This window comes from Lytechinus pictus, unplaced genomic scaffold, assembly GCF_037042905.1.
Source record: "Lytechinus pictus isolate F3 Inbred unplaced genomic scaffold, Lp3.0 scaffold_20, whole genome shotgun sequence".
Classification (NCBI taxonomy): domain Eukaryota; kingdom Metazoa; phylum Echinodermata; class Echinoidea; order Temnopleuroida; family Toxopneustidae; genus Lytechinus; species Lytechinus pictus.
In genome coordinates, this window is record NW_026974141.1 from 10848737 (window position 1) to 10864476 (window position 15740).

The following is a 15740-nucleotide window of genomic DNA, read 5'->3' on the forward strand; positions in this document are numbered from 1 at the left end:
CATTTGACGATGACAACGAAATCGCAGCCGAATACTTGGCATTTGGATCGCTCAGTTCCATGGCAACAGGTCGTGCCACTGAGTAAGTCCATTTTATGGTTAAAATCAACATTTTCTAGGAATACATGTATAATCAGCTCAAACAAAATGAATATTTTATAAATATGAAATGCTATTTGTAATTTTCAAACGACAAGATTGGGTAAAATTAAACTTCAAACTTTGGGCAAATCACGATCGTCTGCTCATCCTCACTCGTCCGAGTTCAGTCCCATCCATTGCAATCCATGTTATGAATTTTAACACCAACGCTAGCGAACGAGCTGGCCGCCCGGAACTTGGGGATGCCACCGACTCAGCTTGTCGAACGTAGACGATCACCGCCAAATGAGGGTTTTTAGTCCCGGGTTCGGTAATCTAATCAATTGGCAAATTTCCTTACAATATCATAGAATTTCATTTTAGTTGCTAGTATGAAGAATATTCTCAATTAACTACTTACATTGGCAGTGTAGAATGTCGCTCTTGTAAAATATGAAGCCTACATTATTTAAAGTAAATTAGCAGCCAGTCGGCCAAAGCCAAGGCAAAGTTTTAAATCCAAGTTCAACAATTAATTTGCATACATATCCATTGCGCAGAATCCAAACGTTGTGTTCGGATCAGAGCGTCATGTTTGTTATAAACTTGAAGTAAAATGAGAAAATCAAAAGTAGATATGAACTTATCACGAAAGCCTATTATAATGTCCATCAAAATTAAGAGAGAGAACGAGAGAGAGAGTAAAAATAACCAAAAAGGAAAAAACACTACCTAAGTCTTAATGAAAGTTATTAACGTCAATTCAACTCCATGGCATTACTGAAAATAAATCAGGAGGAACGTCTGAACATTACCCATTGTTGAGAGGCTGAAGTGATGAAAGGTAATATGAATCATCAATAATTTCCTGGGGGGGGGGGGGGATCAACGTTGGTAAACGGTGACCGAGTAAAAGTGATTTCATATCCTTAGCTGATTATGATTCAAGTGTGTACTTTTAAAACGAATTTATTATAAGTGTTTAAATGCTCACTCTTTTTAATTCCCCCTAAAACAGCTTCATGAATTTTATTCCATGGAAGGAAAAAAAGAGATCAATTATTTGAATTTATTCCCAGTAGCTTATGTAGACTTTTAGGGGGGGGGATTTTGAAATGTTTAATTTTCAAAGGAAAATAGGGTACATCCTGTGGGTGAAATTGAACCCCTGAAATGGAAGGACCCCAAAAAATATTTGAAAGGATTTTTTTCCCAGCTCGAACATAAAAAAAATTGGCGAGGGGGGTGGACTTTGAAATATTTAGTTTTCAAAGGAAATGGGGTACGTCCTGTGAGGAAATTGAACCCCCTGAATTTTGCGGAAGGACCCAACAAAATATTACAAAGAAGGATTTTTTCCCAGCTCGAGTATAAAAAAAAATTGCGAGGGGGGGTGGTCTTTGGGGGATTTTGAAATGTTTAATTTTCAAAGGAAAATGGGGTATGTCCTGTGGGTGAAATTGAACCCCCTGAAATTTTGCGGAAGGACCCCAAAAATATTACAAAGAAGGATTTTGTCCCAGCTCGAAAATAAAAAAAAAATTGCATAGGGCTACAGGCCTGGATGTATTTAATTAATATTTTAGATATATATAAATATTGATACAATTTTTAAATGTGTAGGTGTTCCATTGGTTAATTGCATTCAATGCGATCACAAATATACGCAGAAATTAATCCCGGTGACAAGACACTGTTACATACAATTTTTCGTAAAAAACTACTTGTATGCAAGGGAGCGTATCGAGCAAGCTTTTGCATTTTCGAAAGCAAGGATTTTGTGCAAATTTTTATTGAATTTTGTCAAAATTCTTAGTAAAACTTTACCCCGTTTTCAAAAGGGAGGGGGTGACTGTCCCCGCTGCATATGGCCATGATTGCGATTTAAGTGGATTTTTTTTGCAAGAGATAGTCATTTAAATTCTCATATTCACGCATAAAAAAACGTTAGATACCAATTATCAGTGGTCCAATATTTGATTTTGGAGATTATCTACTAATATTTTTATGCTTTGACAATCCTAAAAAAATTAAAAGGCCACCCCCCATCTCAAATGAAAAAAGTATATTAATAAAGGTTATTAAAAGCATGAATGAAATGAAATAAATATTTTTAAATGTACAAGTTTTTATCAAGGGCAGCATCAATTTATTTTTATACATTTTAAATTAAAGCGGATCGGCCCTGTGGCAATGTAGCTACATGTATATGACTTTTGATGGGAAATATCATAAAAAAATAATAATGCAATGGATACTAACGTATATCTTTCTTTTTCCCCCATAAATAGTATCGAGGATCAATTCCAAAGACCTCAGTTGGATTCTGACACTGTGGAGCACACCAGGTAATTTTATCTTTATATTTTTCTTTAAAATCTTTGAAGGGCACATGAAAAAAAGGGAACTCACCAAGAAGAGGTGTATTTGTCAATACCAGTACTATTTTTGTACACCACTCCTAAAAAGAATTGAAAAATTATTGAAATAAATATAACACATACACACTCTCACACAACACTGTACACACTTGCAAATGAAAGAATAATATAATTCATATATACATAAACATAAAATAATAAGTACTAATAACAAGTGAACCCAATTTCTTGTTGTATCATTTTTTAGAATCTCTAAATTTATCACTTTTCCAAATGCATTTCATTTATATTGAACGATTAATAGGGAAGGTGGGAACTGGGAAATCAAAGAAAATGAAATATTTATTCTTACCAAAGTCAGATTCAGGTCAGGTATAAGGTCAAACTTCAAAGTACAATTATAAATATTGTGAAGAAAATTTGGCAATCTACAATTTTCATTCAGAATTTTTCTCTCAGCTGATGTTTAGAATTTTTTCTCTTTATACTCGGCACAACATCAACACCATCTAACAAAACATCTTCAACAAGAATATTCCTTGAACAAAGGTATTGAAGCATTCATTTCATGTTTATTCAATGGGAAACTGAAATACATGTGCACATTGATAACATTATATTAATATGAATTCATTTATTTTCTAATTGCAACAGATTGTTGGCAATCCTTGCAAGTAAATTCAATTTCTGAGATGAATTATTCCTTTAATTTGAAATAAATACATTCATGCATAAATAAATTTTCATGTGACTATTAAAGAAAACATTACATTTCATTGACATTTTCTTTCTCCCCAAATAGAGCAATTTCACCATCAGAAGCAGAATCTCATGATTCAACCCTAGACCCAAGTGTTTCTACAATCATCAATATCCCAATTTCAAGGTACGCCTATTTATGAATTCTCAATATTTATCTTTATGTATGAAGATTTAAAAGTAAAAAAAACATGCAAACTTCTCCAACTGAATAGTTGGATCATCAATTTCAATAATTTTGATGCACATACATATTTTTTTTAAATCAGGAAATATTTGCATAAATAAATGATACCTACATTATTATTTTGATAGAATGGTGTGCGACAGCTTTTATTTTTAGAGTAAAATTACTCTATAATGAAATCTTTTCATTTAAAAAAATTGAAATTAATAGGACACCTTCATCAGGCTCAACTTCTCAAGGAAGTCAGATCGGAAATGGTGTGACGCAACTCACGCAAGGCCCTCTTTCAAGGTATTTTAAATCACTAACACTGAGATTTCTCAAACTGTTGCTCTGATAAAGAAATGAACAAACATATTACTTTCATAGAATTATTTTTTTTCAGCAGGGTCATCACTTTCAATGACCAATTTCATGTACATGTTGCATATAAATTAGTATGTAGAATATAGTAGATTTTAACAATATTCAGTGATTCTGATATATGAATTAGGAACACTGACTGTATCTACAGTCATCAATTTACCCATTTCAAGGTATTCATGAATTCTCAATATTTATCTTTATGTATGAAAATTTAGAAGTGAAAAAAACACATGTTAACTGCTCCAACTGAATAGTTGGATCATCATTTTCAATAATATTTATGCAGGTGCACATACATACTTTCTCATGAAATATTTGAATAAATAGCAGATACTTAAATACAATTTTGATAAAACGATGTGCAAGAGCTTTTATTTGCAGAGTCAAATTATTCTATAATGAAATATATTTCATTCCAAAACTTAAAATTAATAGGACTTCTTCATCATGCTCAACTTCACAAGGAAGTCAGATCAGATCTGGTGTGACGCAAATCACGCAAGGCCCCCTTTCAAGGTATTTTAAATCACTAACACTAAGATTTCTCAAACTGTTGCTCTGATAAAGAAATGAACGAACATATTACTGTCATAGAATTAACTTTTTTCAGCAGGGTCATCATTTTCAATACACCAATTTCATGTACATATTGCATATAAATTAGTATGTATAATACAGTAGACTTTAACAATATTCTTCCAGTTCAACATATGATTCTGAAATATTAAGTCAAATAAAATTCATTCAAGTTCATATATACATTTCATGTACAGTATATACATGTATACATATATACATACATTTCATTCCTTTTACAGCCAAAGATGACGTTTTTCTTTTAGTAAACAAGAGGTACATTTCTTAATATGCATTTTGATGTTCTCTCCTAGTCATGAAGAAAGAACTCCAAAGCCGCAGTCTCGCGGATTAAAGAGGGGATGTACAAGTAATTCCCACCACAACACCGGGCCCAAAACGTCAACCCGCTCAAGTGAAGAAAGACTTGTTGAATTGGCGGAAGAAGAACACCAAATACGCCTTGAATACATGAGAATCGAGCATGAATTTAACATGGAAATCCTCAAAGTCAAGAAGAAAACAGAAGAAGCTAAGCTCAAGGCAGCTCTTTCTTCCTGTGAGGATTAAATCCTCCTTACTGCCTTATTTCATCTCTGATTTTGATGAACTTTGAAGTGTTTTCATTCGTTTATGTTTCTTCATATTTCTTCAGAACATTTAGTTTACTAGGTGGACTTGTCCCTTACATTGGCATTAATTACAAATTCCATATATCCTTCTTATTTCACTTTGATGTTGGTACATTTAATTACTTCAGATCTCAACCTGTAAGAGGTAGTTCTGCCCTTTGACACGAATGGCAGTAACTGTAACAGTATCTTTTAATGCTCCTTATCTTGTCTTTTAGAAAGTTCAAGTATTTTAGATACAAGTTCTTTCATCATAATTTTCATTAAACAAAAATTCTTTATCAGAGAGCATGTTCCAATCACCCATGCCATCTCTTGTAAAAAGACATATATTTTTATGAGTACATATATATATATATAAATATATTTATTAGACCACCAATGTCAATAAAGTTGAAGAAATATCTATTATGCAGAAGATAAACGTCAATAAAGTGGAATTCAGACACTGTTAATGATCTTGTTGCTCTCAATTTATTTCTTTGCCATTCATGTGTCTATGTACCTTCTGCACATGAACGTTCAATAATTTTATATTTCCTAACTCCTAAGACTAGACTAAAAGTTCCATATCACAGGAGAAAAATGCAAGAACTGATGGCTTCCACAATTATTATTACTTTGAATTGTACGATGAAGAAGTGACAGTAAATTACATCATCAACATGCTTGAAGATATTTTTGAGAGGAACACACAAAAAATATACTACAGGTAATGACAGCTCTACGATTGACACTATGATGAGGCATCAATATCACAGCTATAAGAGTAATCAAAAACGGTAGAAAACTAATGCAAGGAGGATGAAACAATCCTGACGTTTCAAACATTGAAAGAAGAAATTAATACAGGTCAACAGACAATTTTACAAGTACTGCAGCTAACCAGGCATACAAGGTGCATTGATGAGGTATGTGTACATACAGAATCATGGTAGGAATAGCCAAATAACTTCTTGACAAGAACAACAGGATACCGCTCTTTGTGTAGGATGTTTGTTTCCCAGTGTAGCATACAACTGTATTTGCATTCTGAATTACATTCCAAATAGGAAAATGTCAAAACTAGAATGCCCTCCATATTAATCAAAATATATTCATTATTCTGATTATGTATTATATATTCTTTTCCAGCTTTCACTTTTTTTATTCCTTGTCTTGTGAACTAGCCATTATATAATAAATATACAAATTACCCATCATGCAGAGGGGGAAAAAAATCAATATTTTTGCAGGGCTACTTTGGGGACAAGCCAGAATGTTAACTTTTGTATTACATGTACAGTTAACAATGGACCCTATGATATTTTTCGGGGGCTTTTCTTGTTTAGTTTAACAGTGCTTTTTTTGCAGTTAATTAAGGGGCATATTCATCCGTAGCCCTTGTGTATTCTTTTCCCTGCTTGCATCCTGATATTCTGTAATCCAAGCAGTTAAATTTCTCACCCATAAACATAGATTATTAGTTATCAAGGAAAAGGGGATGGGCATATAACCTTTTAAATATATTAATGCTTCTGGTAATAACTTTTCATGATGGAGGCACCCTCCCCCCTCAAACAAAGGCCCAAACTTTCGGAATGTAATTCAGATGTAAATGTAGCTGCATGAAAACCTTGCTTGCTGGAAAAATAACAAGTACCTTGGCAGCTTCATGATTTCCAAATATCCTCTGCAGCTACTGAATGAACGGTTGGAGGCAGAGCAGATAGTCCCGAGTGGCTACTTTACTTTAATGTAAGGCATGTCTGTGATATTTTCTTTGTGTTAATTCTGATGACAAAAAAAAAAAAAAGAATTTGCACAAATGTGGGAGTGTTTTAATGTACCAAATTAAGCAATATTTAATAAGGAAAAAGCCTGAAATTTGCACTATAGAATTCAGGATAGTTAAGTTTCAGATTTCAAACATTTTCGTTCGGATCAAATTCACTGCCCTTCCCATGATAAGTCGAACGCCTCTGGCAGTCTCGCCTGCATTACGCGAATCAATATAGCAGCAGTGATGACTTAGAAAACTATTAAATATACTCACAAAAGAAAACATGATCATTGACCCAAAATGACCTTTTTTTTACCTTGATCATATGACCTAAGACTTGTGCATAACAATAAGTGATCTTTGATTCCTCTCATGTCTGTTTCATGAACTACATCCAAAAACTTTCATAGTTATGACATTACCAAAAATTAACCTCGGTTAAGATTTCATTGTTGACGCCGCCGTTGTCAGAAAAGCAGCGCTTTTAGTCCCGCTGTGCTACGCAGGTGAGACAAAAATTACCTTCTATATGTATATACATACACAGACATGCCTTAACGATTAAAGTGATCCTCAATTATCTGCTCTCTCCTGAGCCTTCCTACGACAGCGTCGTGGAGGCCAGGAGGAAGGTGGACAAGTGGAGGCATTTCCTCAGGCTCAGGTCCTGGAATATCTGGCTCGCGCCGGTCAAGAGAGATATTCCACAGGACCGAGCAAGACACTATGATTGCAAATGTAGTGTCCACCTTCACGCGGAGATAATTGAGGCAAGGGAACCTCCTCTTCAAACGACCAAAGGTCCGCTCAATAATACAACGCCCTCTTTTGTGGGCAGCATTATAGCGTACCTGTGGCCGTCCCTGAGGATTCAGGAGAGGGGTCATGAGATAGGGAAGACATGGGTACCTGAAATGGAAATGGAAAAAAATACATGTAAGTCTCTTACTATTAAATTTATGTAGGGAATTGGACGCACTAATTAATAATTTCCTAAGCGATTTATTTCAAAGCAAGACAGTAGAAATTTGAAAAATTATGATCCATTTCTTATTCTTGCCACAGCCGTTTGCACAAATACAAAGTAATAAGAGAACCAAATCTGAAGTTGAAACTTTATAAATTCAATCCAAAATGGACAAATTAATTCTACTTTATAATAATGAATTAATGATAAAATTATTGTACTTTCTAAGTAAACCATATTAATATCTCACCCCCCTCCCCTTCCATCAAAGAAATCTATGCTGATGAAGTGGGTTCTTTTATTTTGTGAAATAATGGATCCCTCTTTTGTTTTCATTAAGAAAAAATAAAATGTAATTATTGAATTTGAATTACAAGAATAATAAATTGGGGGTGCCACATTTTGGGTGCATGTGACATCTCAATAATAAAGTTTAATTAATTCAGATTATCCTTCAATAGTCATTATAACAATTTAACTAGATATTTTGGTGTAGGTTCCTTTAAGAAAGGGATACACTTAATGACCAATGTACATACCCACTATCTCCAAGAAGCCACTCAGCACCATCTGCCCTTGCCTCCAGCTGTTCCTTCAGTGAGCTCTCATTGAAAATCCGGGAATCATGGGTGCTGCCAGGCCACCTTGCCACAATACTTGTTATTTTCCCAGCAAGATCACAAACTACCTATTAAATTTGAAAAAGTAGACATACATGAATCACACATTTACATGTACATTGCATTTCAAGCTTGGCAGGTAATTTAACTGCACTTACTTTCCTGATTATTGCAACATTCTTCCAAATGTGTTATTTGACTCAACTGCCTGCAGTTAGTGCAGCAATCTCCCAACATATGAATTTGAATGACCCTTGGCAAATTATATTCAGTCTCCTTGCACTTATATTCATTAATTGATATGTAAAATCTTAACATAGAACAAACATTTAAATTACCCTTTCATAATAATTGATAATGCAAGAAGTTAATAGTTTAATAAATTCCATTTTTGTATATCCTAGTTGCAATATGCAAATGAAGGGTATGGATAGATGACATTTATAATTATCTATATAAGAATTGCAGTCTTGTGTTGATGCATGTATATGGCCTAAATCAGGGATTCTCAAATGGTGGCACGCACGCCACTTGTGGCGCCCAGAGCCTTGCGGAGTGGCGCGTGGGAGCCAGTACAAAAAAAAAAGAAAATAAAAGTTCGATCTACTATTAACCTGGAATTGAGGTTTAATAATTTTATAACAAAGGGAATACAAAAACTTGACTGTATTTGAAATTTAAATGCGTATTAATTTCCTTGGATTTTGTGTAATCTAGCATTCGATATCCCTATTATGGAAGATCAATCGGATGGTGTTCTTTTTTTATATTCATTTTATTTTTGATGTATTCACTTAAATTTTGTAGTATGTTGGCATTTTTATATCTTCTGTTAATTTAGAACCCTTCTTAGCCATTATTGAAGGCTTCATATTTTAAGCACTTCAGGTAGCTCTGCATCCTCGTCCCCCTCCCACCACCACAATATTTAGCTCATTCACGTGTTGGACAGTGGAGCAGTCCAGATTTTCGGAGCTTCAAAAAAAGTAATCGTGCACAGCTGGCCAAAATAATATCACATTATTCATATTCACATAATTCCATAACTATTTGGTTGAAAATTAATTTGATTTTCCCAATTTCGGATGGGAATTAAAAATTACAAATTTACTTACCTGAACATTGACCGAATATCTGTTCTTCCTGTTCAAGAAGTACATGGCTTGTTCGCCACCAGGACTCTGGATGTAGACATGAGTCCCATCAATTGCACCAATGACCCCTGGAAATCTGCAGTAGTCGTAAAATTGCTGCTGGGTCGTTTCAACTTCTTCTCTCGTTGCAGGAAAGGTCATGAATTGCCTCTTCCTCCTTGCAATAGCTTCAGACACATCTTTGATCACTCTACTGACAGATGACTGTGATACTGTTGCCTCATCACCATGCATCCTCTGGAAAGATCCTATGTTAGAAAGAAAAATGAGATCAAATCGACATTCATAAAACAAACTAAATGAAACTACTCTAGAAATAGTTAATGTCAACAGCAATAATAATAATACTAATCCTTATATTGACTTTAAGCTTAATCACAGTTTGAGCAATTGAATAGCCCTATTTAAAAGTTATTTAAAATCTGAGAACTAAATAGCACAAAAGAATAGATTGAGGGATCGAAATTCAATTAAGGACATTCATCACTTAAAGTGAAGCCCATGTCATTACGACCAAACTTCACATATTTACCTTAATTAAATATAATTACAAGATAAGTGTAAGCCTCTGTAAAGCCTCATGATTTCACATCTGGTCAGAATGCACTTTCTGTCAATTTCAAATCAATGGAAGATTTATTAGCATTTAAAATATACATAGCAAAGCAATCTTTATTTGCTCAGAAAAGATACATTTTTTGGTGCTATTAATATTAAGGGTACATCAATTACTCACCAACGGCATAAAATCGTAGAACTGTCAAAACCTGTAGACTGACTGGTAGAGGATTGTTCCTCTCCGTGTTCCTCGTCAAGTCTGCTTCAAGCATGTCGATGATGTAGATGACGCTCTCCTTGGAAAAACGATATCGTATCCGGAATGCTTCTTCATCGTACAATTCAAAAGGGTCCTTCAGGTCCCGGGGACCTCTTTGTGGCCTCCCTTCTGGATTCTGTGTACATATAGGGGACAGTTGCATGTTTTAGCAATATCTTTAAATTTGTTCAAATAATGTAAATATATGAGTTCATAGATCTAGTTTGCCAATGAATTCCAAACTTGGACCAGAATAGATCACTCAGGGTATCGGGAGTCTTAAAGAAAATTACTTGCAGGTGAGACAAAAACAAAATAGTGAGTGAGGGACATCTCGACTGTCTCATGTCACTGAGTTGTGCATATCACTATTTGTGAAAAATAAGCGAAACTTTAAAAGGACATACTGTAGCTTACTTAATCTTATTTTACATCCAATTTTGATGAATTTTAAGCATTATGCTAATTTGATTTTTCTCCATTTATTCAAATCAACATTTTTCTGGGGTGGACTTGACCTTTATTTAATGTTCATTTATAAAAAAATAATAATTGTCTCCACATCTTTTCATTGCAACCAAGGGATGCAATGGTTTGATAGGATCAGGATTGTTAACACTAACTGCCCTTCACATGGTTAAAAAATCGTAATTTGAATTATTCCAGTGAAAAACAAGGCTAATGACGAATATTTAGCACGTGTGAAACCAAACTAGAACATGATTAGAATCATGAACGCTAATAACAATTACAATAGCAATCATTACAATGAATCAAGATTCACATGTGAAAAGGCCCTTGGTAGTACAGAACACAAATCTAATTTGACCAATGAAATAAAACCTCTTTTGACTTGTATATTCATACCTCTCTCAATCTTCGGATACGACGAACGTGATGAAGATAGGCCATATTTACGATGTTTGCAACTCTGTGACACAATAGAAAATTGATACTGTATTAATTCATGCAAGACGATAGGCATAAATAAAAACAATTTATATAAAGCATCTCATCATTCATGCAAAAAACCCGGGGGGGCCAGTTCCATTCACGAGTGGATACCATGCGCGACCATGGGGTCTCGAAAAGCACCCTAAACACGTAATTTCCATATTCTGAAAATGCAACCCTTAACAAGTATTGGCGTGTGAAACCCTACCCTTAACAAGTATTGGAAACAAAACGATACTCTTGGCAAATATTCCCTGAAATGAACCCCTAAACAAGTACAGGAATGTTTTATTGTTACGGGTCTTTCGGTCGTCGGCTTTACCTATTTTGGTTTAGTACGACCCCATCTTCTACATCTCGCGAAAATTGGACTCTAAACACGAAGTGTTGGGGCAAAAAGGACATCCTTTATAAAACATTTTAATTTTGTTTTATCATCCCCGCAAATTCGACCCTAAACACGTAATTGTCCTATAGCGAAATAGATACCCTTTTTTCATTATTTTTGTGTTTTTGACACCCTTATCACGTTACGTACGTAACGTGCCCTATCGTGAAAAGGACATCCTTTTTACGTGTTTTTTTGGTCGCGCATGGTATCCACTCGTCAATGTAAGTGGCCCCCCCGGGCAAAAAAAATAAAAAAAACAAGACAGCTAACATTAATCATTGTCAAGGAAAAATGTAAAATGTATTAAGATCCCAATCCCCATAATAATAGGTTATGATCACAGTGACATAACCCCCCCCCCCCCCCGGGTGACCAGACGTCCCGTCCCGACATACCCTTCCCGGGACGCCTATTTGTCCCATATTTCAGAATATTGAAAAAAGTATAATTAATACATAGAAATGTGAAGAATATTCATCAAATAACCAACAGATGACAAAGCAGACGTAACATTAAAATTGATAACTGTTAACTTGCAAGTTCTACGGTGATTTTCTTGCTACCCAATACATTGATAACGAACTGGCCTCCTGCCTGTGTGTGGCAGGCTATTAATATAGCTAGGCATGTTGGATCGGAGAAGATTTTTCGTTAAAATGATTGGATTTTTTGTTTGCTTTAAGTTTGAACTTTTTCCTCTTTTTTTTCATTTTTCTTTCTTTTCTATCCTTCCTGCTTGCCTTTTTTCTCAATCTAACTTCATTTCCAATCTTTCCTATTTATGTTCATTTGTCTTTCCTTCTTTCTCTTACTTTCCTTCTTTTTTAAAGTTCCTTGTTTTTATTTCCTTCCTTCTTTCTTTCCTCAAACTTTTCTTTGCTTTCTTCTCCACCTTTCTCCCCTTTTTCTTTTTGTTCTTTCTCTCCTTCCATTATTGTTTTTCTTTCATTTTCTTATCTCTTCATTCTTTCCTCCCTCGCTTTAATTCATCCATCCTTTTTCATTCTTTATTTTATTTTACCCTTCCAATTCTTTTCCCTTTAATTTCTTTCCTCCCCTCCTGATTTTTTCTTTCTTTCAGTTTCTTTCAAAGAATGAAAGAAACATTTTTCTTTCCTTCATTGTTTAATTCGTTCTTCCTCCTTTTTTCCCATACTTTCATTTTGCAAAATGTGCATAAATTAGCATATTTAATGAGTAAAAAAATTTGTGTAGAAGTTTAGAATCCCCCACCTAGTGCTATGATATAGCAAACAGAACTGAAATCGGACTTGAAATGACGAAGTCGAAGAAGCTTTTTTTCTTTTTTAATTGTGGACGGATGACAGGATCTCAGGGGGGAGGGAGGGGGGGTGGGTCAAAAGTTTCAATTTCGCCCGTCCTCTATGCTACGGCTACGCACACGATTATTGTATACTAACTAGATTTTATTATTATTTAGCCTAAGTTAGTAAGTAATTTGTTAGGACAGTTCGGGCCAGGGGCAGGAGGACCACTCAGTTACGTTAGCCTAGGGCTAGGCTATAAACTTAACTAAGGCTTAACGTTAGAAGAGCTCAGTCGGACTCACCCAAAAAGGCAAAGCCCAAACTAACTTTTAAGGGTTCATTACATGCCGCCGCGCACAGAAAAATCAACCATTAGTAACTTAGTCGTGTTGTGCACACCAGAAGTGAGATCCCAGCACGCGCGACCCACTAGTTAGAAATCCACTGCCAAACGCGGTTCATGGGCATGGTGCGAGGTTACTAACCTCGCAATACGTGTGTGTGAGTAAGGCTCTCTCAGTCTCACTCAGTCAGACTCAGTTGATATAGATTATAGCTCGCTTCAGTACAGCCTCATATTAAGATAGTCATAAGTCATAATCATATTCAGGATATTCATATCATTCATATCATAGGCTAAAATAATGCCATGGCATGGAATGCAAATCATCATATTCCAAGGTTTCTTTATTTAATTCGTTTGAAATTCGCTTTGTCCACGTTACATTGAGATCTAATCAATGTCCACGCTTGTGCGAGGCGAGATCGCGATGATTGAAGGATCGGGCGAAACTCGTGTATAACTTCCAACACAAAAGTGAACAAATGGGACTAGCATTAAAACACTGCTGCGATAACGTAAAAAACAACAATGTCATGGTCTTTTCGAATGACAATTTATTGATTTAAAATAAATACGAGGTATGCATATAATGTTAATACGAAATTGAATGAAAATAGGCATCGGAAATATAACGATATACTTACGATTTGTGCTTGAACTTGGCCACTATCACACACGATACGGCGGATTTGGACTGAATCGTCTGCAAATTTGTCTTCAAAATTTCGGCGCCAAGCTCAAGATGGACAAGTCGATTTTGCGCACGCGCGTTTAGGAATTAAACCACCCCTATGAGCAGTCTAAATTAAAACCAAATTATGACGTAGTTAAACCCCCCGGCGGTTTAAACTTCTTTTGTGAATAGCAAAATCGAGACCGTGGTCTAAATTTAAACCTTAGAGGGGGTTTAAACCTCGACCATGGTTTAAACTTCTTTTGTGAATTCGGGCCTCAGTGTCTCGAGGTCAGGTTACCGATTACGAGTTGTGACGTATGTATCGTGTTGGTGAATGAACCAATTGGAGTGGTTGGTTTTGTGGATATTTATTTTATTTATGCTCCAGCGAGCCTGGAGTCTCTTTATAAATGAATGTTGTAAAGAGAGGAGAATCTTACGGAAGCTTAAAAGTGCCACCGAGATGACGAGATAATTCCTCGTCTTCTCGACTTTTTTGGTCCGAGAAGGCGAGAAGGCGTGATCCGGTATCTCGTCTTCTCAGCCTTTTTTTTGTCCAATAAGGCGAGACGGTGAAATTCCAAATCTCGTCTTCTCGACTTCTCGGATACGAGAAGGCGATAAAGCGAGATTCCAAACCTCGTCTTCCCGACTTCTCGGGTATGAGTAGATGAGAAGGCGAGATTCCAAATCTCGTCTTCTCCACTTCTCGGGTATGTGAAGATGAGAAAGCGAGATTCCAAATCTCGTCTTCTCGACTTCTCGGGTATGTGAAGGTGAGAAAGCAAGATTCCAAATCTCGTCTTCCCGTCTTCTCGGGTATGTGAAGGTGAGAAAGCGAGATTCCGAATCTCGTCTTCTCGACTTCTCGGGTATTTGAAGATGAGAAAGCGAGATTCCGAATCTCGTCTTCTCGACTTCTAGGGTATGAGAAGGTGAGAAAGCGAGATTCTAAATCTCGTCTTCTCGACTTCTCGGGTATGAGAAGATGAGAAAGCGAGATTTCAAATCTCGTCTTCTCGAATTCTCGGGTATGAGAAGGTGAGAAGGCGAAATTCCAAATCTCGTCTTCTCGACTTTTTGCACAAAAGAGTGCACACAAAATACATGTACAAAGTTACAGTATATTTTTGTTCCATATTCCTATACATAAAAAAGGATTCGAGGACAATTACCCCCTGGACAATCACCCCCGACAAATTACCCCCCCCCCCAAAAAAAAAAGAACAATTACCCCATGGAAGATATTGGCCCCGGAAAATTACCCCCCCCCCACAATGGACACCCACCCCTGAGGACAATTACCCCACGGAAAATTACCCTTAATGGACAACCACCCCTGATGACAATTACCTCCCCCCCATGGACAACAACTCCCCCCATGGACAACAACTCCCCCCAGGAAAACTACACTCAAGGACAATTACCCCCTGGGAAATTCCTCCTACCCCATGAACAACCACCCCCAGGGCAGTTACCCCCCCCCCCCCTCGGAAAAATACCCACAGGACAATGACCCCCTGGAAGATTAGCCCCCCCCCCCCAGGAAAATCCCCGCCCCTCCATGGAAAACCACCCCCGAGGACAACCCGCCCCCCTCTACCGACAATTACCAGGTGAAATTACTGCTAAAGTTTATTTTTTTTTATTTAATTTGATATACATACTTTATCATAAAGTTCGTTTATGAAGGGCTTGTGGAGGTTCCTCAGATAGCGTTCTGTTTTGTTTTTTGTTTTTAGAATGTCACAAATTGAAAGTCAGGTCAGGTTAAAGTTTGAGAATTGTGCTGGGTCATACGGTAGA

At 36.1% G+C, this 15740-nt stretch overlaps 1 protein-coding gene across 1 annotated transcript; it reads right to left on the reverse strand.

Annotated features, from left to right (window-relative positions):
• Window positions 1–6201: 6201 nt before the first annotated feature.
• On the reverse strand, window positions 6202–13941 carry LOC129266759 (putative nuclease HARBI1). Its single transcript, XM_064115035.1, has 6 exons — window positions 13903–13941; window positions 11170–11233; window positions 10222–10438; window positions 9447–9733; window positions 8251–8399; window positions 6202–7653 (listed from the first exon to the last, which is right to left on the reverse strand). Exons 2-6 carry the CDS (start codon window positions 11212–11214, stop codon window positions 7299–7301), a joined length of 1053 nt encoding a protein of 350 aa, XP_063971105.1. The 5' UTR covers window positions 11215–11233; window positions 13903–13941; the 3' UTR covers window positions 6202–7298.
• Between the last annotated feature and the right edge of the window lie 1799 nt (window positions 13942–15740).

What these genes read in the sequence shown, in the direction of transcription:
- LOC129266759 (XM_064115035.1), bottom strand. Translation starts at nt 11,214, where the DNA reads ATGGCCTATCTTCATCACGTTCGTCGTATCCGAAGATTGAGAGAG. An exon ending in TCTACGATTTTATGCCGTTG is followed by an intron (nt 9,734 to 10,221) that starts GTGAGTAATTGA and finishes TTTCTAACATAG; the next exon opens with GATCTTTCCAGAGGATGCAT. An exon ending in TGGCTTCTTGGAGATAGTGG is followed by an intron (nt 7,654 to 8,250) that starts GTATGTACATTG and finishes TTTCCATTTCAG; the next exon opens with GTACCCATGTCTTCCCTATC.